This window comes from Ranitomeya variabilis, chromosome 7 (assembly GCF_051348905.1).
Source record: "Ranitomeya variabilis isolate aRanVar5 chromosome 7, aRanVar5.hap1, whole genome shotgun sequence".
In the NCBI taxonomy this organism is placed as follows: Eukaryota; Metazoa; Chordata; class Amphibia; order Anura; family Dendrobatidae; genus Ranitomeya; species Ranitomeya variabilis.
Window position 1 is genome coordinate 223668155 of NC_135238.1, and position 27568 is coordinate 223695722.

General features: G+C 45.2%; 1 protein-coding gene across 4 annotated transcripts in view; it reads left to right on the plus strand.

Annotated features, from left to right (window-relative positions):
- Window positions 1-512: 512 nt before the first annotated feature.
- QTMAN (queuosine-tRNA mannosyltransferase) overlaps window positions 513-27568 on the plus strand; it is a 310972-nt gene continuing 283916 nt past the window's right edge. For all 4 annotated transcript variants that reach the window (XM_077273016.1, XM_077273013.1, XM_077273015.1 and 1 more), the window contains exons 1-2: window positions 513-566; window positions 2550-2751. In XM_077273016.1, the coding sequence (XP_077129131.1) occupies window positions 2573-2751 (179 nt within the window). In that variant the 5' untranslated portion in view covers window positions 513-566; window positions 2550-2572. The remainder of the gene's footprint in view (window positions 567-2549; window positions 2752-27568) is intronic.

Here is a 27568-nt window from a genome sequence, read left to right on the forward strand (position 1 = left end):
TAGTGCCAATAATGAAAGGCCCTCGTGCAAAAAAAAAAAAACACAAGCCCTCAAACAGAAAAAAAAAAGTTATGCCTTTTATAAGATTAAAAAAATGAAAGTGCAAAAATGTAAAAATTGCCCTATCAGGAAGGGGTTAAAAGTCAAAGGAGCGAAGTTAGGAAACTTCTACAAAGTAAAAATCCTGGATGCCCACAACAAACCAATCACAGAGCAGCTTTTATGTTGAAAAAGCGCTGTAGGAAATGAAAGCCGTGCTGTGATTGGCTGCTGTTAGAGAAACAAGGACGGTTTTGATTTGAAGTGTTCATTTTAGGATATTTTCAGTTTTTGTATAAAACGCAGAAATCAGGAGCAGCGTCCGCATGATGACGTCAGGTGTGCTGGCGCTTACTCCGTCCTGACCAGCAACGTCAGAAAATGTGTGACATCACACCAACCGCACTACATAGTGCAAGAGACCCGCCTCTTCCTACGTCATAGCAACGTCACTGCAAGGGCGTGGCTATGAGAAGGGAGAAAGGAAAGGAGCGCGTCTGTTGACGTGCACGCATGCGCAGGAAGCGGTCAGTAACATTTCCTTGTTCCTATGGTCACGGGCGGGTTCTCGTGTGGTGTCGTGCATGTCATGGGGGGTGACGGCAGCAGGCGCGGGGGTCCTCACCAACCTACTGCCCTCTGGGTCGTGCTGGAACTTGTGGTTCCACCATAGTCTCGTCCTCAGTAGCCATAGAGCGAGCAGAGCATGCTGGGGATTGTAGTTCCTCTTGCTTCCTGTAACCCCTTCATGGCCGTCACATTCTCATTTCCTTCAGCTGTTGTTTTTTCCCTCAGTTTCTTCCCAGAACCATTCGCTTTATCATATAATGCCCTAATATTAAAAATGGGGGGGAAATGGTAAAAAAAAATTGCATTTCTGACTTTTTGGGGTTTATGGCGTTTCTCATGCGGGAGAAATGATGCGAAACGCATCAGGGTTTATTATTATTATTATTATTATTATTATTATTATTATTATTATTATTATTATTATTATATTTTACTGATGAAAGAAAATTCAGAACTTTGCAAAAAAAATAATCATTTTGTGTCTGTTGCCATTTTTTGACACAACTTTTTTTTTTTTTCAATTTATTATTATTTTTTTTTTGCCTGATACCATTTTGGGGTAAATACGACATTCGGTCCCCTTTTATCTCGTTTTTTTTAAAGAAGTGAAACAAATAAAAAAAAAACGACTTTTTTTTTTTTTTTTGCTTTAATGCCCTTTACAATTTTTTTTTTAAATTTTCTATTTTTGATCGTCTTTTTACCTACGTGACCATATATTATTTTAATTGTTTATTTATTTTTTAAACAAAACAAATGTAAACATTTCCTTCTGTGATAACTATGGTGCTATTGAGGCAAGTGACTGATCTGTGAAGCGGCTCTAGGCTTCGGCTTCAGATAAGGCCAAGATGGCGGCGTCGGGAGAGAACTGAAAACTTTTCTGATATTGTTATCAGTTCAGGGGATAATTGATAACTTTTTTCTGCCATGAAAACCCATCGCTACCCCGTGAACAACCATAATGGGAGCACAGGCAGAAGAGAGCCCCTGTGCAAGAACAATATATGGGCCCCTTTGCAGCCCAAGATCTCCTAAAAATGGAAAATTGCATCTGTTTTGGAGGTGTAAATGGTCCCCCTTACCTCTTGGGCCCCTGTGCAGCAATAATATGTCCGCCCCTGAAGAGACTGGCAGTGGGTTGTTCACCTTTAGGGATATTATTTTACTTTTATTACTTAAATGCATGTAATTTGAGCTAAAAATAACGTTTGCATTTGGGTTTTAATAGAAAGTATGCACCGCTCTCCTCCTGTAGCCTCTGTGTTACTGGCTGTAGAATGAGTTAACTGAGAATCTGTCAGTCAGCGCGCCATGATGGTGTAACGGAGAGTTTGTAACGCTTTTATCTGTCTTGTTCTCAGCTGATTGAGGAGCACAGACCACATCAATGGGAACCAAAGAGACTGTCAAAGCAAAGAGGTGCAAAATTTTTAATGAAACCCAATTGCAAAAATTAAGTTTAGCTCCAATACATGTATTTAAGTTAAATAAAAGTAATGTATTCAAAGGTGGACAACCTCTTTACATGGTGAAAAAGCAGCGATCGGAGCTTGCTGGAAAAGGCTGTGTACCACAGCCGGCCTCTCCGGGGTATCCTCAGCTCCTGAGCCCGCTCTGTACACCTGCATGTTTGATATCCCCTCTCACTATAGTTGTGGGGACTCTACACCCCTGTTCTAGTGATGGAGGGGGTCCTGGAGATCAGATGTTTATCCCAGGATAGGTGATAAATGTATAACCGGTGGGGGTTCGCCTGCCGGACCCTCAAATGATTACAAGAATGGGGTCTTGGTGTCGATCATGTGAATGGAATGGATGTTCATGTGTGTGTTACCACCGCTGCATAAAAGGAGAGCTGTAGTTTTTCCCCCCATTCTTGGGGGTCCCGGCCGACAGACCTCCACCAATCATACGGTTAATCATATTCACTCTTACAGGAGGAGACTGGACAGGGGCTGCGATGAGCGTCCTTCTGATCGAGGCATTTTATGGAGGGTCACACAAGCAGCTGATGGACCTGCTGAATGGAGAAATGGAAGGCTGCGTCCTCTATAGTCTCCCGGCTAAGAAGTGGCACTGGAGGGCCCGCACTGCCGCCCTTCACTTCATGCAGGCCGTTCCGCCCAGTGACTCTTACAGGTAATTGTATGTACTCAGTATTAATGACTGGCAGAGGCGGTCCGTCTGCACCGATCCCCATCACAGCCGATACCATGTGTTAAAGGCATTAACTTGTTTTCACCGGATATCCGCTATCCACAGAATAGATCATAACTTATCGACTGGTGGGGGTCCGACCAATGGGGCCTGCAAGGAACAGCAGAACAGGGGGCTTTATCCCCGTTACAGAACGGAGTGGCATTGTGCATTCTGGAACGCTGCTCCGTTCATTCCACATGGGGCTGCTGAGCGCTACGATCACCATTTTTAGGGAGCTCCATAAAGAATGAATGGAGCGGCGGGGGGGAAAAAGTGCCCCTTTATGCCTATCTGTTGTGAATTAGACTTTTTGGCTCCCTCTTGTGGTTACTAGTGATATGACTGGGATTTCCTTCCCTCTGTTTGCACCCAGCTGGGTCGTTACTTCAGGGGTGTTGCTATATAAACCTCCTGGATCCTTAGTCCAGTGCCTGGCATCGTTGTAATCAGACACATTCTGTTTGCTCCTATCTGCTGGTCCTGGTTCGTGCAAAATTAAGCTAAGTCCTGCTTCTTTGTTTTTTGGGTTATTTGTTTGCTATCATTTTTGTCCAGCTTGTACTAAATGTGATTCCTGACCTTGCTGGAAGCTCTAGGGGGCTGGTGTTCTCCCCCCCGGGCCGTTAGACGGTTCGAGGGTTCTTGAATTTCCAGTGTGGATATTTTTGATAGGGTTTTTGCTGACTATATAAGTTATCTTTCTATATTCTGCTATTAGCTAGTGGGCCTCTCTTTGCTAAATACCTAGCTCATTCTTATGTTTGTCTTTTCCTCTTACCTCACCGTTATTATTTGTTGGGGGCTTGTATCCAACTTTTGGGGTCTTTTCTCTGGAGGCAAGAAAGGTCTTTCTTTTCCCTTCTAGGGTTAGTTAGTTCTCCGGCTGGCGCGAGACGTCTAGAATCAACGTAGGCACGTTCCCCGGCTGCTGGTATTTGTGGTGCTAGGATTAGATATATGGTCAGCCCAGTTACCACTGCCCTATGAGCTGGTTTTCTGTGTTTGCAGACTTAGCAATTATTCCTGAGACCCTCTGCCATTGGGGTCATAACACCTATCCATTCGAGTCTTGGTAGTCAGACCTCAACAATCATTAAGTTATCACTTAGGCAATGGGTAGGGGATAACTTGTTTTCAGCAGTCAACCCTTTTAATGGTTATGATTTGCCAATCTGTGAGCGTCTGACAACCATAACCCACACCATTTCCGAGACTCTGAAATACCCCTTTGGAATGGAGCCGTGGCCCCATTATAGACAATGAATTCATAGACAATGAATCGTGTGTACTCGCCAAATGCACGGCCACCGCATCGTATTGATGGGCCATTACAGAGCCCCGTTCCTGTAGTCAGAGGGGATTATAGTGGTTAAAACTTCACTAGTCACCAAGTTATCGCCTGTCCTGGGAATAGGTAATAACTTTCAGGGGATAAACCTTTAAGACCAAATTCACACATCTGAAACATGGATCGTGCCCGGATCGGAATACCTGGCCCGACCAGCAGGGGGCCTCCTGACCTGAGCTCATATATGCCAGGGGTGGCTCAGATCAGGACACACACCACTCGGCCCAGGTATTGCGATCTGCGTAAATTACGTATTTTGTGGATGTATGAATGCTGCCAAACTTGTAGCTCTCCAAGTTGTCAAGCTGCAACTATCTAGCTAGCTTCTGTCCTGACATGCTGGGAGTTGTAGTTTCACAATAGATGGAGAACCACAGGTTTAAGACTACTGATCTAAAGGGTTGGCTCGGCCCCGTTACATCTGAATACAGTGATAGAATAATGTATGCAGTATGGTGCACATTGTGCAGGAGCGTGGCCAGAGGTGCAACTTCTTTGTCTCACGCTCCGCCTCGTCAGGCTCTGCATTAGGCAAACGCCATGTATTTAGTCTCCGATAAGCCAGAAATTTCCAGGGTACGAATTGCAGCAAATCTGGTCTACGCTTTTAGAAAAAAAATCCAGACAGAAATTGGTACAAGTGCAGATACGAAATCCACAGAGTGTCAATTTATGATGCAGATTCTTGAGTCTGATTTCATTTTTTTATCATGTTCATAGTGAAATCCGCCGAAAAAAATTCCAGTTTGAACTTGCGTGCGAAGCGAGCAGGATTCTTGGTGAGCTTCGCCCCGTGCACAGATATCCTAATGCCCCAACACTTGTGTCCTGCAAATAAACTGTATTCTGCGCTGTATTATGGGCTATATATTTTGCTTGATGAGCAGTATAGTGGAATTGTTCCTTTTGGGAACATATAATTTTTTTCTGTTTTTAATGTTTGGCCGCTTGGCGTAACATGTGCAAAAGGACTACACCAAGGAAAGTGGAGCCTAAGGGAAAGGATGTACAGTAGTTTTACAAAAAAAACAACCATAGAGTGATTTGACTTTAAAGTGGTTGTTAGGATCAGTCGTTAGAGTCGGGGTGCAAATCGATTCGTAGGACTCAGTCTAGGGACCTCGTAACTAAACTGTGGAGGCTGGACAGGAGCCTTGACCACGTCCTACCTGCTGACATCAAGGCTCCTCTTGTGAGTAGCCAGCCTGGCTCGATGGTATGGTGATGCCGTACCAGGCCAGCTAATCAAAAGAAGAGCCGCATGTGACGTCGGCTAATACGTAGTGATGAGCGAGCGTGGTGGGATAACGTGTTATATGAGCATGCTCGGGTGCTAAATAAGCTCGGGTGCATGTCTCTCGGCTGTTCGACTGCAGCAACACATGCAGGGATTGTGTGTTTGTTAGGCAATCCTTGTATGTTGTAACAACTCTGCTGGCATGACTACATGGCCTCCCATCCCTCACACACCTTCTTACTCACTGCTCCATGTCATGTTGTGTTCTGTCTGTTGCCAGCTCCATATTCTGTGCCTCTGCTCTCTGCATGCTTCCTGGCTGTGTGCATAGGGGGGTGGCGCCAGAACTCTCTGGTTCTTATAGGAATCAGGTACACCTGTCTAATCTGTTCCTGACCAATTACTAAGAGGCCTCCAGTATTTAGTCCAGTTCCACCCTGTGGACTGGGCCTGTGCAATGTGTTAATTCAGTTGGTGTTTTGCTTCTGAGCTGCCAGGCCTTGCTCTGTGTCTTGCCTTTTCTTAAGGCTGTTCTCTTTGCTTTGCCTTGTACCTGTGTGTCTGCCCTCCAGGAGGCTGAATATCCTGGTCCCTGTGTCTTTGTTCCAGTACCTTGTCTCTTTCCATTACCTTGTCTGAACTCTGTCCTACCACTGTCTCCTTGTCTGTACTTCTTTCCCTACTGTGTCCTTACTTGTGTTCACTCTGAACCATTTTTCTACCTCTGCTCTGCGCTCCTGCGATTCTGCTCCGTTCCACTCTGCTGCTGCAGAATCTCTTGCTGCAGCTCCTCTCCGTATACCTTGTTGTTTCGCTCTGCTCTTGCTGCTGCAGAATCTCTTGCTGCAGCTTCTCTCCGCATACCTTGTGGTTTCACTCTGCTTTGCTCTTGCTGCTGCAGAATCTCTTGCTGCAACTCCTCTCCGCATACCTTGTGGTTTCGCTCTGCTCTTGCTGCTGCAGAATCTCTTGCTGCAGCTCGTCTCCGCATACCTTGCGGTTCACCTCCTGTGTGAACAGGTCCCAAGCTGTTCCTTCATATTCCATTCCTACCTGCTAGTTTCCTTACCTGCATCTCCTGTGTGAACAGGTCCCTACCTGTTCCTTCATACACCACACCAACCTGCCCTGTGTCTCTGCCGTACCTGCCAGCCCTGTGTCTCTGCCGTACCTGCCAGCCCTGTGTCTCTGCCGTACCTGCCAGCCCACTCGTCTGAGTTTCAGCCATGCTCTTCTGCTAGTCCTGCCTGATGCCTGTTCTCCAAGTGGGATCAGCAGCCACAGCCAGACACCACACTGGATTAGCACCTGGCAGCTGCTTGCCGCACAAGTCTGACCTCACCATCAGCGGCTCCAGTGAAAACCAAGGCAGCTGTCATAGTTACGCCCCCTCCAGGGTAGTCTGGTTCGTGGCACAGTGGGGCCACAAACCCCCCGAGCTCACGCCCATTAGTCAGGGCGTGAGCGTGACACATGTGTTGTGTCTGTCTAACAGCCGCGAGACATGCAGGCGCGGTGACTCAAACATATTATTCGAGCACGTCGAAGACACTTGGTTAGCACCCGAGCATGCTCAGATAACACCTTATCCAAGCATGTTTGCTCATCACTAGAAAGTGGTTCACACATCTTATGTCTATCTCATTAGGCTAATCATGATTTATTGACGCGATCATGCCTAGTCACTAAAGGCCCCGTCACACACAGCGACGCTGCAGCGATACAGAACGATGCTGATCGCTGCAGCGTCGCTGTTTTGTCGCTGTGTGGTCGCTGGGGAGCTGTCACACAGACAGCTCTCTCCAGCGACCAACGATCAGGGGAACGACTTCGGCATCGTTGAAACTGTCTTCAACGATGCCGAAGTCCCCCTGCAGCACCCGGGTAACCAGGGTAAACATCGGGTTACTAAGCGCAGGGCCGCGCTTAGTAACCCGATGTTTACCCTGGTTACAAGAAAAAACAAACAGTACATACTCACCATCTGATGTCCGTCAGGTCCCTTGCCGTCTGCTTCCTGCTCTGACTGAGCCGCCGTACAGTGAGAGCAGAGCGCAGCGGTGACGTCACTGCTGCGCTCTGCTCTCACTGTACGGCCGGATCTCAGTCAGAGCAGGAAGCAGACGGCAAGGGACCTGACGGACATCAGATGGTGAGTATGTACTGTTTGGTTTTTTTTACATTTACGCTGGTAACCAGGGTAAACATCGGGTTACTAAGCGCGGCCCTGCGCTTAGTAACCCGATGTTTACCCTGGTTACCAGTGAAGACATCGCTGGATCGGTGTCACACACACCGATTCAGCGATGTCAGCGGGACCTCAACGATCAAAAAATGGCCCAGGCCATTCCGACACGACCAGCGATCTCGCAGCAGGGGCCTGATCGCTGGTACGTGTCACACATAGCGAGATCGCTACTGAGGTCGCTGTTGCGTCACAAAACTTGTGACTCAGCAGCGATCTCGCTAGCGATCTCGCTATGTGTGACGGGGCCTTAACTCCGACGCCTGATGTGAATAGACCCCTACAGGAGACGGCTTTGACACACTGTTATACAAGCCCCGCACCTCTGTTGGCCGGACACAATCTGGAAGGGTTCACATTCACCAACAGCAAGCAGGGATCTTGAACACGGTGAGTAATAGCCACACTAAGTACATTGGAAAGTTGTAGAAGTCGCTGTAATGTAGGAGATGTGTTCGATATGTTTCCGAAGCTTCCGGACCCCCCACACCATCCCTGATGCCAAGACAGCATGAAATCAATTTGTGCAGATATGTATACAATGCGTACATGGCGTGCGGAGCTCGGTGTCCGCTCCCTGTGCTTTTCTTTGTGGAAGTTAACAGGCATTTTTTGACATTTTTCGTGTGCTTTAATCTCTGTCCCGGCCGTGTCCTCCAGAACATCACAAGGTTATCTCCATCCCCAAGGTCGGCATCACAAGACATCCTGTGCTGCGTGTAACGAGCTAATCAGACATTACTCACAGACACACACCCCATTAGTTAAACTTCAATTACGTTGACCTAACATAATTTAATTGCCGTTCATTGGATTACCTACATTTTAAGAGATCCCACGAAATGCCGGCACTCTATCCACAACTTTTTCAAAGCACTATGCAACTTTTTTTTTTCTCTTCTGCTTTATCTAGTCAGTGACCTTCTGATAAAAGCTTATCGGCCACAGTATCAGGAAAATGATCACTGGGGTTCTGTACTTTAAAGGGAATGTGTCCCTTTAAATGGACCTAACAGCCATCTTGGCGTGTCTATTTTACCAAATAATGATATTCCCCCTGAGAAGGCAATTCTAACCCTGCACGCTGGTGTTCCTCTGTTCTTCTCCTTGGAAAATATATGGATTAATGGAAAAGTGATTTTTTTTTTTTTTTTCTCGTTTTCGTCATCTTTGGGTTGTTTCTAGAGATTTAATTTGCACTTTTCTAGTCTGGCGTCCATCATGGCAGCCGGTCCTCTCCTGTGCCTCTTTCGTCTGACGACCCATGAAGCCTAGTGACTTCTCCTCTTCGTAGGACATAATAAGTGCCAGAGGCACCCAGGATGCCAAGCGCAGAAGTGATCACCAGCTCTGACGGAGGATCGGTTTTCACATCAACAAGTCCAAAATACCTAATAGTTACCCATATGGCAAGTACAAGTAGCTGTAAAATCACCAGCCGCTCCCCTCCCAATGGATATGCTCGGGTAACTAGCGGCTATGATGTCTCTCGTACACCGCCCACACAGACATGAGGGATTTCCGTTCTCCCGTTACTATGTAGTACATGATCAGAAGCAGCAGCACCATGGAGGACATAATTGAGCAGTACTGAGCAGAGTAGCTGTGAATCCAGGACTGGGTTGAGTTAAAACATCTACTAATAAGCATAGTATAGTAGGGTGACGGTTTGTACCTGTTTCTCATTCTGCTCCCCCACTTCCTCTTAATAGGCAGCAGTAATCTGATCCCTCAGTGAGCTGGAAATCTGTTTTGTTTTGACCGAGATTGAGTTTAGCAATTTTTTTTTAGAGTAAATGTCAAGTTCTGGAGAAATGAAGGGGGACGGGAAGCAGATTTCTCAGATGAGATATGTCTCAAAATTTCTCGTGTTATTGATTTATGCACAGTTTGTTCACATGACCGTAAATGATGTTCAAGATAACTTTGATTACACAGCAACCGCAGCATTTAGGCAGTTAGGCGGCGAAGGAGGCTAAATATGTCACCATATCGGCGCCCCACAACACGATCTTGCTTTGTCAGCGGTTAGCATGGCAGCTTAGGGACTAACAAAGGACCCCCAAAGTCTCGAACTTTTCAGGAGACCCAAAAGGGGCTATTCCAGCCTGTGGGTGAAAAATCCATTAAATGCATACCGAAGAGGTCCATACATCACCCAAAAAAAAGCTTCTGTTTAAAGGATACTTCATGATTAAGGTCACAACATATCTGCTGAATGGATCCCATACTAGTCTACAGGCGACGGCTCACTCTAAGCATCGGCCGCGGCCTCCGAATACGTCAGGGACCACTGGACGGAGTGTGCCGTGGAGCTGCCACTGGGCCAGACGCCCTCACCATGGGCATAGCTGCGTAGTCTTCATAATATACCTTAGACCTAAACCAAGAAAAAAGAAAGAAAGCAAAGCTGGAAATCCGTAGAAGATGAGTAGAATGGCATTTTCCACATTTTTATGGCGATTTTAGCTGTGGAAATTCGTCAACTAAAGTTCTGTTTTTTTTTTTATGACTTATAGTAAAAACGTCATGACCCCCCCCCCCCCATCTAATCTGAGCACCATGGTATTCAGCAGCGGCACGTAGCACATTATGGGGGAATCATGGTAAAACAAAGGCACCAGTGATGTTTGGCCAGTTGGCTGAATGCGGACATTTCTGTGTATTTTCCGCTTTCTTGGTGATGATGTAGAAGAAGTCCTCTAGTTCAGGAGCGTGAAGAATGAGTAACCGCATTAGTGTCATCCACAATCGCCCCTCTGATGGCCGATCTGATACTTAATCCAGTATCCATGTCCCTTGCACCATTGATGAACTCTGTGCTTGCTCGGTAGTGATACCACTAGGCCCCAAAACAGAATATCCAAGAATCCCGAGGCACCGGAGGACAATCCTTGAATGTTAGATCTTTATTCCATAGTATAAAAAAATGACAATAATACAAAGACAAGGCAAAGTTTCGGCCATATCTGGATTTTCTCAAGCAGCAAAATACAGCTATACCTTTTGCTCAAATGTCCCAGTAACGAGAATGAGATTTCTGAACTCTCATGCACATGTGGCCTTTTTTTTACCTTGCAGATTTGAAGCAGTTTCATACCAGCAGCACACCAATATTTTCAGCGTGTTTGCACTATTTTTTTTTACCAATTCTAATGAATAGAAAATAAAACACATAAAAATGTGCATATTGTAAGCAGCGGTTTTCCTGCCAAGAAACATTTTTTTTATGCAGAAATGTCTACAGCAAATACTCAACATGTGCACATACCCTTAGACTCCATCAAGTATATTGGGGCCTATGGATACAAATCACTTTTGCTCTAAGAACTGTCCAGGCTCATATGGTAAGGGGACCCTGAAATGCGAATCCTCCTGTCAGGGAGAAAAATTAAAATCCATAGACCTCTCCGGAGAGGGGACATATCACCCTCACATTCAACATATGGGATTAATTATAACTGTGGAAGTGAGAGAGAGCTAACACTTCCACCTACATTGAAGTAGGGATCTCCTGCAGTGGCCAGGTAATTACAGCAGAGATCTGCTCTGAGAACCAGTCACCAACACTAGGATTAGTTTATTCTGAGGCAGAAAAGTACACTGCCAAGGCACTGCCAAGCTAAGGCTCTTTTCAAATGGCTTGTCTGAAACACTTTGAACCACTGGTCATTAATATTGTGGTTTGCACTGATCTGACATTTATCGGAGATATATTTTCGGAGTCGCAACTAAGGAACGTACAAAATACAGTCACTCGCGTCACCGTAAGGCCATTCTAACCCCTTTAACATTATATTGCCCCGATGGATGATGCTATCCATACCATGTTTCATCTCTATAGAAAGGTGAAATCGCGATAGGAAACATGACAACAATATCTACCATAGAGCAAAGCAAAGTCCAGCTCACCATGGTTGACATCTCTGGATACTCGGAGCACGGAACCGCTGTGTCAGGGCGTAGAAGGATCAAGGAAGAAGGAAACATCCAGCTCAACGAGATAGTGAAAAAACGTGTCGTTCCTTTATTCACTTCAATAATATATGTGGAGGATAAAAACATCAGCCACAACAGGAATAAAAACAGTATCAACGCGTTTCTGGTGACAGAGCACCCTTAGTCATGACTAAGGGTGCTCTGTCACCAGAAACGCGTTGATACTGTTTTTATTCCTGTTGTTGCTGATGTTTTTATCCTCCACATACACTCACCGGCCACTTTATTAGGTACACCTGTCCAACTTCTTGTTAACACTTAATTTCTAATCAGCCAATCACATGGCGGCAACTCAGTGCATTTAGGCATGTAGACATGGTCAAGACAATCTCCTGCAGTTCAAACCGAGCATCAGTATGGGGAAGAAAGGTGATTTCAGTGCCTTTGAACGTGGCATGGTTGTTGGTGCCAGAAGGGCTGGTCTGAGTATTTCAGAAACTGCTGATCTACTGGGATTTTCACGCACAACCATCTCTAGGGTTTACAGAGAATGGTCCGAAAAAGAAAAAAAATCCAGTGAGCGGCAGTTCTGTGGGCGGAAATGCCTTGTTGATGCCAGAGGTCAGAGGAGAATGGGCAGACTGGTTCGAGCTGATAGAAAGGCAACAGTGACTCAAATCGCCACCCGTTACAACCAAGGTAGGCCTAAGAGCATCTCTGAACGCACAGTGCGTCGAACTTTGAGGCAGATGGGCTACAGCAGCAGAAGACCACACCGGGTACCACTCCTTTCAGCTAAGAACAGGAAACTGAGGCTACAATTTGTACAAGCTCATCGAAATTGGACAGTAGAAGATTGGAAAAACGTTGCTTGGTCTGATGAGTCTCGATTTCTGCTGCGACATTCGGATGGTAGGGTCAGAATTTGGCGTAAACAACATGAAAGCATGGATCCATCCTGCCTTGTATGGAGCATCTTTGGGATGTGCAGCCGACAAATCTGCGGCAACTGTGTGATGCCATCATGTCAATATGGACCAAAATCTCTGAGGAATGCTTCCAGCACCTTGTTGAATCTATGCCACGAAGAATTGAGGCAGTTCTGAAGGCAAAAGGGGGTCCAACCCGTTACTAGCATGGTGTACCTAATAAAGTGGCCGGTGAGTGTATATTATTGAAGTGAATAAAGGAACGACACGTTTTTTCACTATCTCGTTGAGCTGGATGTTTCCTTGTTCCTTGAACAATATCTACCGCCTGGGATCACCAGCGGCGAAGATATCCTTAAAGATAGACATCTCATAACCTAGCACATCCCACAACCAGCCCCCGTATGAGCTCAACAAGGGGGATATTTGGGTGTAACCTTCGTCTAATAAAAACAGAGTTTGAGTTTCTGTGATTGTTAAATATATTCCATGAGTTGGAATTGTAGGTATATATAGCATACGCTCACTGTGAGTTCCCCAATAAGCAGCCTAGTTGTAGAAACAGTCGCGTCCTTGTCCATTGCTCGTCAGTCAATAGCGTAATTGTCCTGACGATTGGAGGCAGCGGTTTATTGTTTCCCTGACAAACTGGTAGCACCGGTGCGACCTGTGTAACCTCTCCAGCGTCAACTTTGACACCTCCCATATCCTATCTGGTGTTCAGTCTACAACTTGTGACTGCTGCAGCCAATCATTAGCCTCAGCAGCCTCATACTGTCAACCTCAGAATGACTGTTAGTGCTAGTGATTGGTGGCAGCGATCACGTTGTGGACGGGATGCCACCAGTGCAACGCAGTAGACAAAGGCTGTTGCGAAATAGCCGAATTGTGGCCCTGGAATTCTGGAAGCAGCAGGGACTATAACAGGTAAATAATGCTTAGATTATTTTAAGGCCACATGTAGCTGTCCATGGATAACCCCTCTAAAGAGGACCCATCTGGTCTTTTTATGCATGAGGCTCTAGAATGTTATGGAGAACACAATTTTTATTTTTTTTGAGTCACGCATGTCTGGAGAGGTCTGGTTTTTGCTAACTCCTTCTCGAAGTGTTTGCAGGTTTATGGAGCAGGCTCAGGAGCTGAGCCCGTTCTCTACAGGGTAGGTGCTGGCTGCGTAATACAGCTGGCTCCTGCCCCTGACAGCACATAAAGATTTGTTTTCTATTATCTTATTTGCACAGTGGGTTTTTTTTTCTTTGCTCTCTTTGACCTGTGGTGCTCTTAAAAAAACAAACAAAAAAAAAACAAAAAAAAAAACAGCATGTAATTCCCACGTGATTCAATGCCCATAGTCTGCATTTTAATGCAGGAAAAATGCATAAAAAAAGCTACCTGTGAACATATCCGTTTTTCAGTCTCAGGAAATGGCGACACAAACCATTTCTTTTTTTTGAGGGGGGAGGGGGGTGGGGTATTGGAAAAAAAAATCACTTATAGCACAATGAATGCTGTAGAAACAAAATCGAAAAAAAAAACAATGTCAGAAGTCAGACTTTTTTTCACGATCTCTCCCACTTGGAATTTATTTGTCCATCTTTCTATACAATATATGGTAAAATAGCGGTAAATGGTGTCAGTCAAAATGGTGTCCTGCATAAAACAAGCGATGGAAACGTAAACAAATTATGATTCCAGGGAGAAAAAAGATCAACCGTTCATAAGGAATTGAATGTCTTCTTTTGCATCTTGTATTGTACCATCTTACTGTACTTCTCCACCATCGGCATTTATTGAATTCCCAACTGTTATGGAACTGTAGGAATTGCAGAGATGATAGTGGTTGTAGTTGTGTTCCCCATATGTAGATCTCAGATTTCCATCCCTGTTTCTCGGAGACTCCGACCATCTGTCCTTGGTGACCTCGCTCCAGACAGGACCCTCAGATTGATGCGTCAGGCCTTTCTGAACAGGTGTGTGCGGCCCCCGCATGCGTATCCATTACAGAGGGCCAGGTACACGGCTCCGGCACATGAGCCGCTAATGTGTCCCGTCATCACCACACACTGAATGTGTCCTGCACAACTATAATCTCCCTGTGTTATTTGACCTGGTGAATAAGCCCCGATGGTGTCTGCGTCCCAATGCAGATAATTCTCTCATTTCCCCATCGCTTACCCTTCACCATCAGATCTGACCTCTTATTCTATTATTTACCAGTGGTCGACAGATTGGTGTTATAATCGTCTGTTTATCATATGTCTGAGATTTTGCCCTCAGGCCTCTACCTCCAGCTTAAAAGGGACCTGGTGGCCCTGATATAAAATCTAGTATCCAAAGCCCTTTCTGCTTCTCCATCAGCCGTGACCAAGGATCATCTACTGTATATAGAGGTGTTATAGGAGGAGGAGGTGAGCTGTGACACCACTTATTGTGAATGGTGGATCCTATGTTATCTACTGGATATAGAGGTGTTATCAGTCATTGTACAGGAGAAGGAGGTGAGCTGTGACATCACCTATTGTGAATAATAATAATTTTTATTTATATAGCACCAACATATTCCGCAGCGCTTTACAAATTATAGAGGGGACTTGTACAGACAATAGACATTACAGCATAACAGAAATCACAGTTCAAAATAGATACCAGGAGGAATGAGGGCCCTGCTCGCAAGCTTACAACCTATGAGGAAAAGGAGAGACACGAGAGGTGGATGGTAACAATTGCTTTAGTTATTTGGACCAGCCATAGTGTAAGGCTCGGGTGTTCATGTATAGCTGCATTGAACCAGTTAACTGCCTAAGTATGTAGCAGTACAGACACAGAGTGCTATTAACTGCATAAAGTGTATGAGAACATGATGCGAGGAACCTGATTATGTTTTTTTTTTTTTTTAATAGGCCACACAGGGATAGTTAGGTTAATGCGTTGAGGCGGTAGACCAGTCTGAACAAACGAGTTTTAGGGCACGCTTAAAACTGTGGGGATTGGGGATTAATCGTAATAACCTAGGTAGTGCATTCCAAAGAATCAGCGCAGCCCGTGTAAAGTCTTGGAGACGGAGTGGGAGGTTCTGATTATTGAGGATGCTAACCTGAGGTCATTAGCGGAGCGGAGAGCACGGGTAGGGTGGTAGACTGAGACCAGAGAGGAGATGTAGGGTGGTGCTGAGCCATGGAGAGCTTTGTGGATGAGGGTAGTAGTTTTGTACTGGATTCTGGAGTGGATGGGTAGCCAGTGTAATGACTGGCACAAGGTAGAGGCATCGGTGTAACGGTTGGTGAGGAATATGATTCTGGCAGCAGCATTCAGAACAGATTGGAGCGGGGAGAGTTTGGTAAGAGGGAGGCCGATTAGTAGAGAGTTACAATAGTCCAGACGAGAATGAATAAGTGAGACAGTAAGAGTTTTTGCAGAGTCGAAAGTAAGAAAAGGGCGAATTCTAGAAATATTTTTGAGATGCAGATAAGAAGAGCGAGCCAATGATCGGATGTGGGGGGTGAATGAAAGCTCGGAATCAAGGATGACCCCAAGGCAGCGGGCATGTTGCTTTGGAGTAATGATGGAACCGCACACGGAGATGGCAATGTCAGGCAAAGGTAGGTTAGTAGAGGGAGAGAACACGAGGAGTTCAGTTTTTGACAGGTTCAGTTTCAGATAGAGGGAGGACATGATGTTAGAGACAGCGGTAAGACAATCACTGGTGTTTTCTAAGAAAGTCGGCGTGATAACAGGAGAAGAGGTGTATAATTGGGTGTCGTCAGCATAGAGATGGTACTGGAACCCAAATCTACTGATTGTTTGTCCAATAGGGGCGGTATACAAAGAGAAGAGGAGGGGACCTAGGACTGATCCTTGAGGAACCCCAACAGTAAGGGGAAGGTGAGAGGAGGAGGAACCAGCAAAACAAACAGTGAAGGAGTGGTCAGAGAGATAGGAGGAGAACCAGGAGAGAACGGTGTCCTTGAGGCCGATGGAGCGGAGCATAGTGAGGAGGAGCTGATGATCCACAGTGTCGAATGCTGCGGAGAGATCCAATAGAATTAGCATGGAGTAGTGACCATTAGATTTAGCTGTTAATAGGTCATTAGAGACTTTACTGAGGGCAGTTTCAGTAGAGTGTAAAGAGCGGAAACCAGATTGAAGAGGGTCGAGAAGAGAGTTATCTGAGAGATAGCGGGTAAGACAGGAGTGGACCAGGCGTTCCAGGAGTTTAGAGATGAAGGGAAGATTAGAGACAGGTCTATAATTAGCGGTACAATTTTGGTCGAGGGAGGTTTTTTTTAAGTAATGGATGTATGATGGCATGCTTAAATGAGGAGGGAAAAATACCGGAAGTGAGGGAAAGGTTGAATATTTTTGTTAGGTGAGAGGTGACAGCCTGGGAAAGGAACTGGAGGAGATGTGACGGAATGGGGTCACTGGTGCAAGTGGTCGGGCGAGAAGATGCAAGGAGCCTGCTTACTTCTTCTTCTGTAACTGGTTCAAAGTCAGAGAGTGAACTAGATGCAGTGGGGGAGGGAGGACAGTGCATGGTATGAAGAGATTGGGAGATGATTTCCTGTCGAATGTGGTCAATTTTTTCTTTGAAGTAATTGGCCAGATCGTCAGCGCGGAAATCTGTGGTTGGGGCCTGCTCTCTTGGGTTGAGTAGGGACTGGAAAGTGTCGAAGAGACGTTTAGGGTTATTGGACAGCGAGGTGATGAGGGTGTTGAAATAGGTTTGTTTGGAGAGGTGAAGGGCAGAGTTGTATGTTTTTAGCATGAACTTATAATGGATGAAATCTTCGGGTAGATTAGATTTTCTCCACAGACGTTCGGCGCACCTGGAGCACCGCTGCAGGAAACGTGTTTGCAGCGTGTGCCACGGTTGTCGCCGTCTGTGCTGAGTTTTTCTATGTATAGGAGGTGCAGCTTCATCCAGGGCACTTTGCAGGGTTTCATTGTAATGCTTCAGAGCAGAATCAGGACATGAGATGGAGGAGATTGGGGCCAATGAGGACTGCAAGTTCTTCATAAGTTTCTGGGTGTTAATGGCCTGTATGTGTCTATAAGTGTGAAAAGTGGGGGGTGACCTGAGCGGGATGGCAGTTCTTGATAGAGAATGAAAGAAGGCTGTGGTCAGAGAGCGGGAGAGGGGAGTTTGTGAAATTGTCCACTGAGCAAAGCCGGGAGAAGACCGTGAATGATGGATTCTGTTTTATCTACTGTATATAGAGGTGTTATCAGTCATTATACAGGAGGAGGAGGTGAGCTGTGACATCACCTATTGTGAATGGTGGATCCTGTGTTATCTACTGTATATAGAGGAGTTATCAGTCATTGTACAGGAGGAGGAGGTGAGCTGTGATATCACCGATTGTGATTGGTGGATCCCGTGTTATAGAGATGTTACCTGACATTGCAGTCTTGTCTGTGATGATAATACAAATGCTGAAAAGCCTTGTGTACAGAAGAGGAAGTACAAAGTCTAGTTGCCAGTGTGAAAATCGCAAGATTTTTTTTTTTAAATTAATAGTGATATGGACAATTAGCTATGTTCTGGTGACACACTCCCTTTAAGAATAACTCTCAAGGTAGAAAATGGTAGAATCTGGTAAAGTAATTTTATGATCAGTGGGACCAGCACCAGTTGTTAGATTGATGAGGACGCTGCTCTTGTTATACTGGGTCCATTTCATGGCCGGGGAGCCATTGTGCAGTGAACTGAATAAGGCAGGCTGCAGTACCCTAAGCAGCCAGGTGTCCGGGGGCGCTGCTGTGCAGGGGAACAATTAGTGAATGGGAAACAGCACTATAGCAGCCTTGGTTCCCCTTTTTTCATAGGATCCACGAAGGACCCCGAGATCAGACCCCTACTGATTGTATAGTGATGGCATACCCTAGTGATTCCAGGGAGATACCATTAACATTGTAGAAAAAGGTAATAAATCCTATGCACAGATACCTGTAGAGATTATACATCTGCTACGATCTTTCTGCTGTTCTGACCTGAGAATTGTTTCTGTTGTAAACCAAGGCATCCTTTTGCTTTCTGCTTTGGGTTTGTTTTTTCCCCTTAAACCTTGTATTTTTAGCCAAAGTGCCCCCACCGTCCTCCTAAGAGCAGCGTCTGTGCATCCAGCGGCACTGGCAGGCTATACATGGCAGCATAGCTTCAAGTTTATGCTCCTAATAGCTCTGATAGCTTATCTCATCCACATAAAAATAGTGTGTAACGTTGTATACTGCCCCCCAGGTGACTTCATATGGAGAAAAGATATTATTTGTAACAAACCCCGGCCCTTACAAGAACCCCCAGGGGAAGTGTTCTTCCGCATTTACTCCCTGAAGTCTGAAAAGTTTATTTTAAAGACAAACTGCAAGCGTGTTACAAAAGCAGAAACGAGGGAGGGGATCCGAGGTAAAATGCAGGGAAAAGTGCTGGTGAAACGGGCTGAACAAGCCATAAAGTACCGTGTGAATTCAACACCATGTTAGATTACATGGATGATACAAAACATCACAAAATGCAACAGTAACAGATAAAACAACCAGTCTGATTCAGAATTTGCAGTAAAAAAATTCAAATTCACATTTTACCACTTTAACTTTTTTTTTAAATTCTGCTGCAAAACTTCAGAATAGCAAATTTGCCTACATATATGAATTATACAGTGCACAGATTTGGCTAAGAAAGCCAGGAAATAAACACTTGAGGACTTTAGAAGAGTTTTCTAAGGCCTAAAAGGGGTTTCCCAACTTTTAAAAATGATGTGTAAGTAAATCCAGAGATCCAAGATCATCGCTTAAAGAGTTGGCCAGTCTTCTGCTAAAAGTCTGCAGTCACTATGAGACTGCAGATTTCTGAACCCGCGTGCATATTGCTGCCGAGATCGGGAGGTCATATGACTGAAAGTTTGGAACTTGCATACTTTCCGGCTATTTTCCGACCAGACGTGCTCGGCATTGCTCAGTACAAGTAAATGTGGCCAAAAGTATGCAAATTGCATTCTTGTGGTCACGTGACTGCCCACTCCCAGCAGCTATACCGGAGAATCCTAACGGCACGTGGTGCTCTCATTGTAAGGATTCAAGAGTCTGCAGACACAGAGTGACTGCAGACTTTTATTATAAGACCAGACCGCCCCTTTAAGCTGCATTTACGCTGCAAGACAATCATGATCAAACGTACTTGAAAACGCTCATTTAATGACAGCAGGCTACCGATTACCTAATGAGCGAGCGAAGCGCTCTTTCATCGGGCGAAGTGATCTTTTGTGCAGAGCATCGTCATCGGCAGCACACCGTCCTATTTAAACATGACTCGTGCTGCCGAGAACAATGGCAGCTATGTGTACAGAGCGATTTATTACAGATCGCTCAGTGCACAACATTTACTTTGGTCTGCATGTAAACGAGCCCCGATGTGTAAATGTTTACTGATAGAAAGTCGTATCGTGCCGCAGGTCGGTCCACGTAAACTGCACTGCCTGTAGCTAAAATGCTTAATACTGTCTCAGAGTCACAAGATTAAGATCCTGGTGTTGTCTCCTGATTTTGGGATGTTCTGTAAACCGACCGTGAACCTCCTGTCTCTTCCTCCCTGGAGTTTGGGACCTTACACATCATGTGTTTCGTATCAACCTTCCTGTCTCTATTTCCTCAGGAGCCACCAACAGGTCATGTTTTCAGGATTTCCTTAGTATTGCCCAGGAGATAATTGTATCACCTCGACAGGCAAGAATTCCATCACCTGTGTAATACTAAGGAAATCCTGAAAACATGACCTGCCGGTGGCTCTTGAGGACCGTAGTTAGGGAACACTGCTCTAGAGGAATTGTGTTTCCAATGCTGGGCAGCAGGTAATGCAGAGTCAGTAAGTAAATTATCTATACCTTGCCAACTCTATTACAGGGGCATATAGACAGATGAAAGTAGAGACAATGTCTCTGAGAGTGGAGAGGAACCATTGGAGCTGTAGGCTTTCCCATCAATAATCGCTCCCACAGCAAAACATGTGCAGCACAGGACTGGACAACCTATTCACTAAATAGGCGATCATTGTCAGATCTGTGCAAGACCACGGCCAGGGAGCGGTTAATGGAGCGTCAGATTGCACATGCATCGTGCTGTTGCCCCTTCGAAGGGAAGAACAATGGGCCACAAATCTACTTGGACGGTTGTGCATCGTACAGAAGGTCCTATGTTTTGTGATGATCAGGGGTTTTGACTCGGCGCCTGCTGATTACATTCCTATTTATATTGAAGCTTGGAGAACCCCTTTAAAGGTGAGGTGTCATCAGCAAACAGCCTATTTTGCAGAGGGAAGCTGCAGCCGCTTCATCGGGAATGTACAGGGTGGGGCCATTTATAAAGTTGGATCCAAAATGGCCGACTTCAAAATGGCCGCCATGGTCACCACCCTTCTTGAAAAGTTTTCCCCCTCCCATATACTAATGTGCCACAAACAGGAAGTTGATATCACCAACAATTCCCATTTTATTTAGGTGTATCCATATACATGGCCCACGCTGTAGTATTACGCGGCAGCCATTGGATCAGTGGTACTACCGGTAGAAGGGGGCAATGGCAGCATCATTCCATATATAGCCCGTCCAGGCAGCTGAATGTAAACAGTATATAGATTATTTCCAACCTTCCTTTGCAACGAAGCAAGCAGACGCGTGACTGTAAAGTCCAGAAATGATGGCTCCCTAATCGCCGTCCCTGGGTTACTCCGCGTGAACTCTTGCTGCGCTCTACTTTTAGAAAATAGTTTACAGAACAGCTGAATTCTGGGCTCGTCCCGTTACAGTAAATGAAGGCTATTTAAAGCGTGGCATATCTGGGCGTGTAACGGGCTAATGCTGGCATGTTCTGTGTATTTGTATATGCTCATAAAATGAGTCGTTACAGGTCCGTTCCTCTCGCGGGCAAGCACCCAGGAAACAAAGAAATAAAACACTGAGTCATTGCTGGAAAGCAGAAGACGATGCACGCTGAGTGCAGACGGCGTCCTGGATGCGCCCAACAACCACATGTGCTCAGATGACTTCACTCTTCAGGTACTTGCCTGATTCTTTCAGTGAAGTCATAATCCCCAGGTTCTTAAAGGGATAAAATGGTGAAAACAGGTCAAGTGTCATTACCCTGTGCTTGCAGAGATGGATCTCCAGCATCATGAGTGATCTGACTACCTCCAGCTCCCTTACAGACCCACGTTCCTAATACATAGCATCACTTTCATAGAGGGACACCCTATCCGTTACTTGCTCGGCATCCGGTCCTCCAGATACTGATGTTATGTTCTCTGAGATGTTGCATCATGCACCCAAGATGATTGGCTGCTAGCCCGAAAGCAAGCACCTGGCTGCAAAAAATATTGAAAAGATTAAAAGTGTTTTCTAAAATCTGCACAGATCTTTGCCGTACACAAAGTATTCATTTTAGCGATGGTCATCACAAGGGCAAGCACTTTTCAAAGGCAATCTTTTGGCAGGTTTTTGCTATGTACTGTGAGAGCAGCGTAATGTAGGGGCAGAGACCCTGATTCCAAGAATGTGTCACTTTCTCAACAGCTTACTGTAGATTCAATGCAAGCAGGGTTTTATCAGCAGGAGATTATCACTGCAGGTTTAGGTGTCATGTTCCAAGCAGTGTAACCCCGCCCCCACCACTGATTGGCAGCTTACTGACAATTTACAGTGTACGCAGGAAGATGTGTATGTCAGCGGAGGTCTGGACTCTGCAGTTATGGAGTAGGCAGAGCGTTGGTGACTTTTCTGCCCTCTGCTCCTCCGCACTTAGCTTTGTAACATTACCGGTTCTCCACTTCGTTCAGGTGACGGGGGGAAAATTTAAGAGGAGACAAATTCATGGATCGACTTGTTACACCAGTGGCTTCTATTTCAGGACCGCTATGGTATCAGTGAGCTCCGCACCACCAGCTGCTTTGTCACATATTAGTTATGGACGCAGCCCCTAAACGCCGTTTAAATGGCGTTTAGGGGCTGCGTCCCCACATGATGTTTTTTTCTTGACATGAGAATAAAGTACTGAAGATTTTATGAACAGACGCCTGGTGCTGGAACTATTTCCTTTCCTTTTTGCTGTTGCTATTGAGTGGTATCCAGCCGCTTGTTCCTGGCACCTGTGTTCATTTGGATTCCAGTGAGGCACCATTAATCCCTTCACCTGCTCCCTGTATGATGCTGGACATATTAGTTATACATCAGGGAACAAAGTGCCGGATGTTATTCGCTGAGGGGCCAGATGTCATACATTGGGGGCGTGGGGACGGATGTTATACACCGGGGAGCGAGGGGCTGGCTGTCATACACTGAGGGGCCAGATGTCATACATTGGCGGCGTGGGGACGGTGTTATACATCGGGGAGCGAGGGGCCGGATGTCATACATTGGGGGCGTGGGGACAGATGTTATACAGCGGGGAGCGTTGGGCCAGATGTCATACACTGAGGGGCCAGATGTCATACATTGGGGGCGTGGGGACAGATGTTATACAGCGGGGAGCGTTGGGCCAGATGTCATACACTTAGGGGCCAGATGTCATACATTGGGGGAGTGGGGACGGCTGTTATTCTCCGGGGAGCGAGGGGCCGGATGTCATACACTGAGGGGCCAGATATCATACATTGGGGGCGTGGGGACGGATGTTATACCCTGGGGAGCGAGGGGCCGGATGTTTTACACTGAGGGGCCAGATGTAATACAATGGGGGGCAAATTTCTGGATGTCATACATCAATGGACGAGTGGCTGGATGTCATACACCGAGGGATGAGAGGTCAGATGTTATACACCATGGGGTAAGGGGCTGGATGTCATACATCGGGGGGAGGGGCTGACTGTTATTCACTGGGGGTGATTGGCTTGATGTCATACATTGAGAGGTGAGGGGCCGGATGTCATACACCGAGAGGTGAGGGGCCGGATGTCATACACCGAGAGGTGAGGGGCCCAATGTCATACACCGAGAGGTGAGGGGCCAGATGTCATACACCGAGAGGTGAGGGGCCGGATGTCATACACTGAGAGGTGAGGGACCAGCTGTAATACAATGGGGAACAAATGGCTGGATGTCATATACCAATGGACGAGTGGCCGGATGTCATACATTGGAGTGAGGGGCTGAATGTTATACTCTGGGGCAGTGTTCCCCAACTCCGGTCCTCAAGATCCACCAACAGGTCAAGTTTTCAGGATTTCCTTCGTATTGCACAGGTGATAATTGCATCACCTGCACAGGCAAGCTTTCCATCACCTATGCACTACTAAGGAAATCCTGAAAACATGACCTGTTGGCGGCTCTTGAGGACCGGAGTTGGGGAACACTGCTCTGGGGGATGATGGACCGGATGTCAGACACCGAGGGATGAGGAGTCAGAAGTTATTGACCTACATCGGGGGCAGGGGCTGAATGTTATACACGGGGGTGGGGGTGAGGGGCCGGATGTCCTACACCGATAGGTGAGGAGCCGGATGTTATACACTTGTGTAAATGTCACTGAATAAAAACCTTAATTCCATAATTAAAGAAGACATTTCACCAATTATGTGCTAAATACTTTGCTTGCTGATATCTCCACAACTGAGATTCGAAATTAAAGAAAAAAAAATGTTTATTCCCCTCCGCAGCCACTCTTACATTATGAATCTAGCTCAAAATGAAAAGTTTGGCGACAGGTCCTCTTCAAAACTCATTTCCCACCACCTTTTGTCCATTTAGCATATGAGGCAATTGGCTCAGGTTAGGGACCCCCTGGTCAGACCGTGAATTGTGATCCCAGCTTGGTCTATATTTCACGGACATGTGAATTCAGCCTTAGGCCAAGCGCCCCATGTGTTAGATCTCTTGGCCAAAAGTCTACTCTTGGGGAGTATTTCCCAACTTAGTTCACTCTCAAATGTGAACAGTCTCTAACTTCCTCTAGTCTGTAATATTTTTCTCCTTATTAAAGTTTTCGGGGTCAGTTTAGAAGAGCATAATTTTGGTCTTTGTGCAAATTGCCTTGTCCAAGCTGAGAATTGATAGGTGGCGGCTCACGTTCGCAGATTTCTTCTTCTTCATGCAAATGCCCATAGATGTCAACATATAAAATGATTTAGTGAAGAAACATTTTGCATAACAGATCACCCACAATTTGCTCGACAATCGTAAAACTTTGGGTTAATGTGGCGCTCTTTTCAGTTTCATAAGTCTCTAATATGTACAAATACTTGTGATTCTGTCTCTGTTCTTGTCTAAGATTGCAGCACTTTGATCGGTTTGCTTGAGATATGAATACTTTTTTTTCTGTGACATGGTGGAAGCAGAGATGTGACTGATACGGGTGCCATCTGTCTGGCTGAAATTAGCATGAAATTAATCAAATTACTTGTAGGTTAGTTTAAAGGGCAGAGGTGGGATTGGCCGGGAAAAGTATCCTGTCCACAGATCATAAAGAATTATCTTTACAAAACCTAGACTTATCCTCACTTTTAATTTCTAACTAAACTATGGACTTCTCACTCCCCAAAAAACAAAAATAAATACATTTAAAAAAAATCCAAACTAACCGACAATGGAAAATCATCATTGAATTCGAGGTCCTAATGTTTTAGTTACCGTACATATCGGGATTTATGACAGAAGCTTGGATAATGTTAGTTGCAGCTAAACGGTGGTGTCAATAGCGCATCAATGTGAAAATTAAAGGTAAGATGGCATATGGGCTTGAAGTCCCAGAGAGCACAGGGTCCAAACATTGAGGGTTAGAATTCTGTTAATGAATCACATAGTTCACCCAAGGTGTGATGCTGTTAGCATGTATAGTAGAAGGAGAGGTATTGAACTCTGACGGAAAAAGGTGCAAAGATCAAAGTGTCAGGAAGAGGTGACAAGGTGAAAATGACACACTACTAGTGAGTTGTTACAACACAGAATGATGTGCATATCACTTTGTGTGTTCCTTTCTCGCTAATGGAGGTCTAATTCCAGGGAATGAATGAAACAAAATCCTACACATTAGCCCAACTGATGTTTAAGATCACAGACAACGGTGCTGATCCAGATACACGGAAGACGATGGTGAGGACCATCAAAACTACGGCAACGTAGGAGTCTACCATAGTAATAAAAATGTTGAAGTCCAACTAGTATATACTGAAGTTGGTTTCCACATCCCACTGATCCTTAACTGTCTTCCTTAATCAAATGCTAAAACTGGTAGACAACGTGCCATAAAATGTATGTTGGAGTCCAAATGTGCCCATATTACAACCAGGAAGGAAGATTGATAAGAGTTCCAATGAGAAGATAGGAAGCCACCACTTTGAGTCCAACTCCTTAATGAGAACCTGCCACATAATTTATGGTGCCCAGCCCACAGACTGCACGATTGCATGAGTCAACAGACAAGTTCCCTGTAAAGAGTTTGTCTGACCTAATGATATTGATGATCTACCTTTTGGATAGACCATCGATGTCAGATTGGTAGGGGTCTGAATCCATGCAAACCCAACAGATTAACCGTAGCTCCTACATTGACCAGATTTACAGAGTGAAGAGCCGGGAAACGGCCACTAAACAGTTTTTAGCTTTGCTATTCCTTCTTCGATCACTGTGTTCTTCCATTCGGTGAGGTGGGGTTGCCGAATGTCAGATCTCCACCGATCTGATATAACCTATCCTAAGGAGTTAACCCATTTAAACATCTGGTGATGTATATGCAGAGGTTGTGATCTGACACTAGCATCACTGGCAGTGCAGGGAAAATGTTTTACGTGGGTTGAATGGGCGATCATGTTCCACATAACCATAGAGCAACCACCAAAGCAAGAGCTGTCCTTTCTCTACCTGAAAGAGTAGGTTTCACAAGCCAAGATAATAGAGAGAAACAAAGTTCTCAAATGCATTTTTCCAGTTACAGACGAGGATCAAACGGTAGAGGCAGAATGGATTGGAATACCTGATTCACAAACACTCACATTCAATATTTTTGCACAATTGTGGCACCAGCGGTACCGTGGGTTCTCCACTGGTCTGCATTTACATTGCCAGAGAGATTATGTGTCACGGCATCACTTGACAACTACCCTATCCCATTTGTAGGTTCTTCTATGATGTTGACAAGTATAGACAAAGTGGTGAATGCCAAATGCCGTAGAGATGCATATTCTCACCTACATGTTGCCTTTCCATGGTGTAAGCTAACTATTTTTTTTTATCTGGGATGTTACTTTGCAGGCTGCTGTCAATCAGTGGGTAAGGTTGTATTGATTTTAAGAGGGAACGGTTCCTCGAAGAAGTTGCCTAGTTTAAAAAGCCTGTTTTCAAAGTATCTATTAAACATTTATGAGTTAATAAATTAGGTCTTCTATTCGGGACCCTCATCTCTTGGCCAAAGAGGAGAGTGGTTAAATTAAAAAGTGTCTCTCACTCTTGGCCTGCATTACACAAGCCCTTAGATTTGATTGGTGACTGTGTAATACTTCATGTTAAAAAAAAAAAAGAAAATTGTTCTCGATGTGTTATTCGGATGAGACCCTCAATGATCAGGTGTAAGGTACTTTTCTAAAAAGAAGGTATTTTATTAATTTGGACAATCCCTTTAAAGGTAATTTCAGTTTTGGAATATCCCTTTTTTATTTACAAAGTTTCCCAATCAAAAATAGCTAGGACCTCCAGTGATCAGCTATAATGTACTGTATAGGAGGATACAGGCGGCAAATTGTCCTACAGCGCCCCCACAGGAGAAATAAAACAATGCGCTGCCCATGTAATGTATGAACCTCTTGGGTCCTCCTGATGGAGAAACACTCTTTATAGGCTCTTGTCCCTAAAATGGTGATTTAAAAAGGGTTTTCTACTAGACAACCAATTAAACAAGATGAAAGAAGAAAAAGCAACAAATTGGGTCATAATCATGTTTCTCCTGATCTGATTGAGAAAATAAAAGCAAACATCTTACTGGTTGCTATTAGAAAACCATTTTTGTTTTGTTTTCCTAGCAAAGTTTTCAGAAATGTCATCAGATGTGGTCTGGAATTGATTGCTTTGGGATTAATCACAATCAGT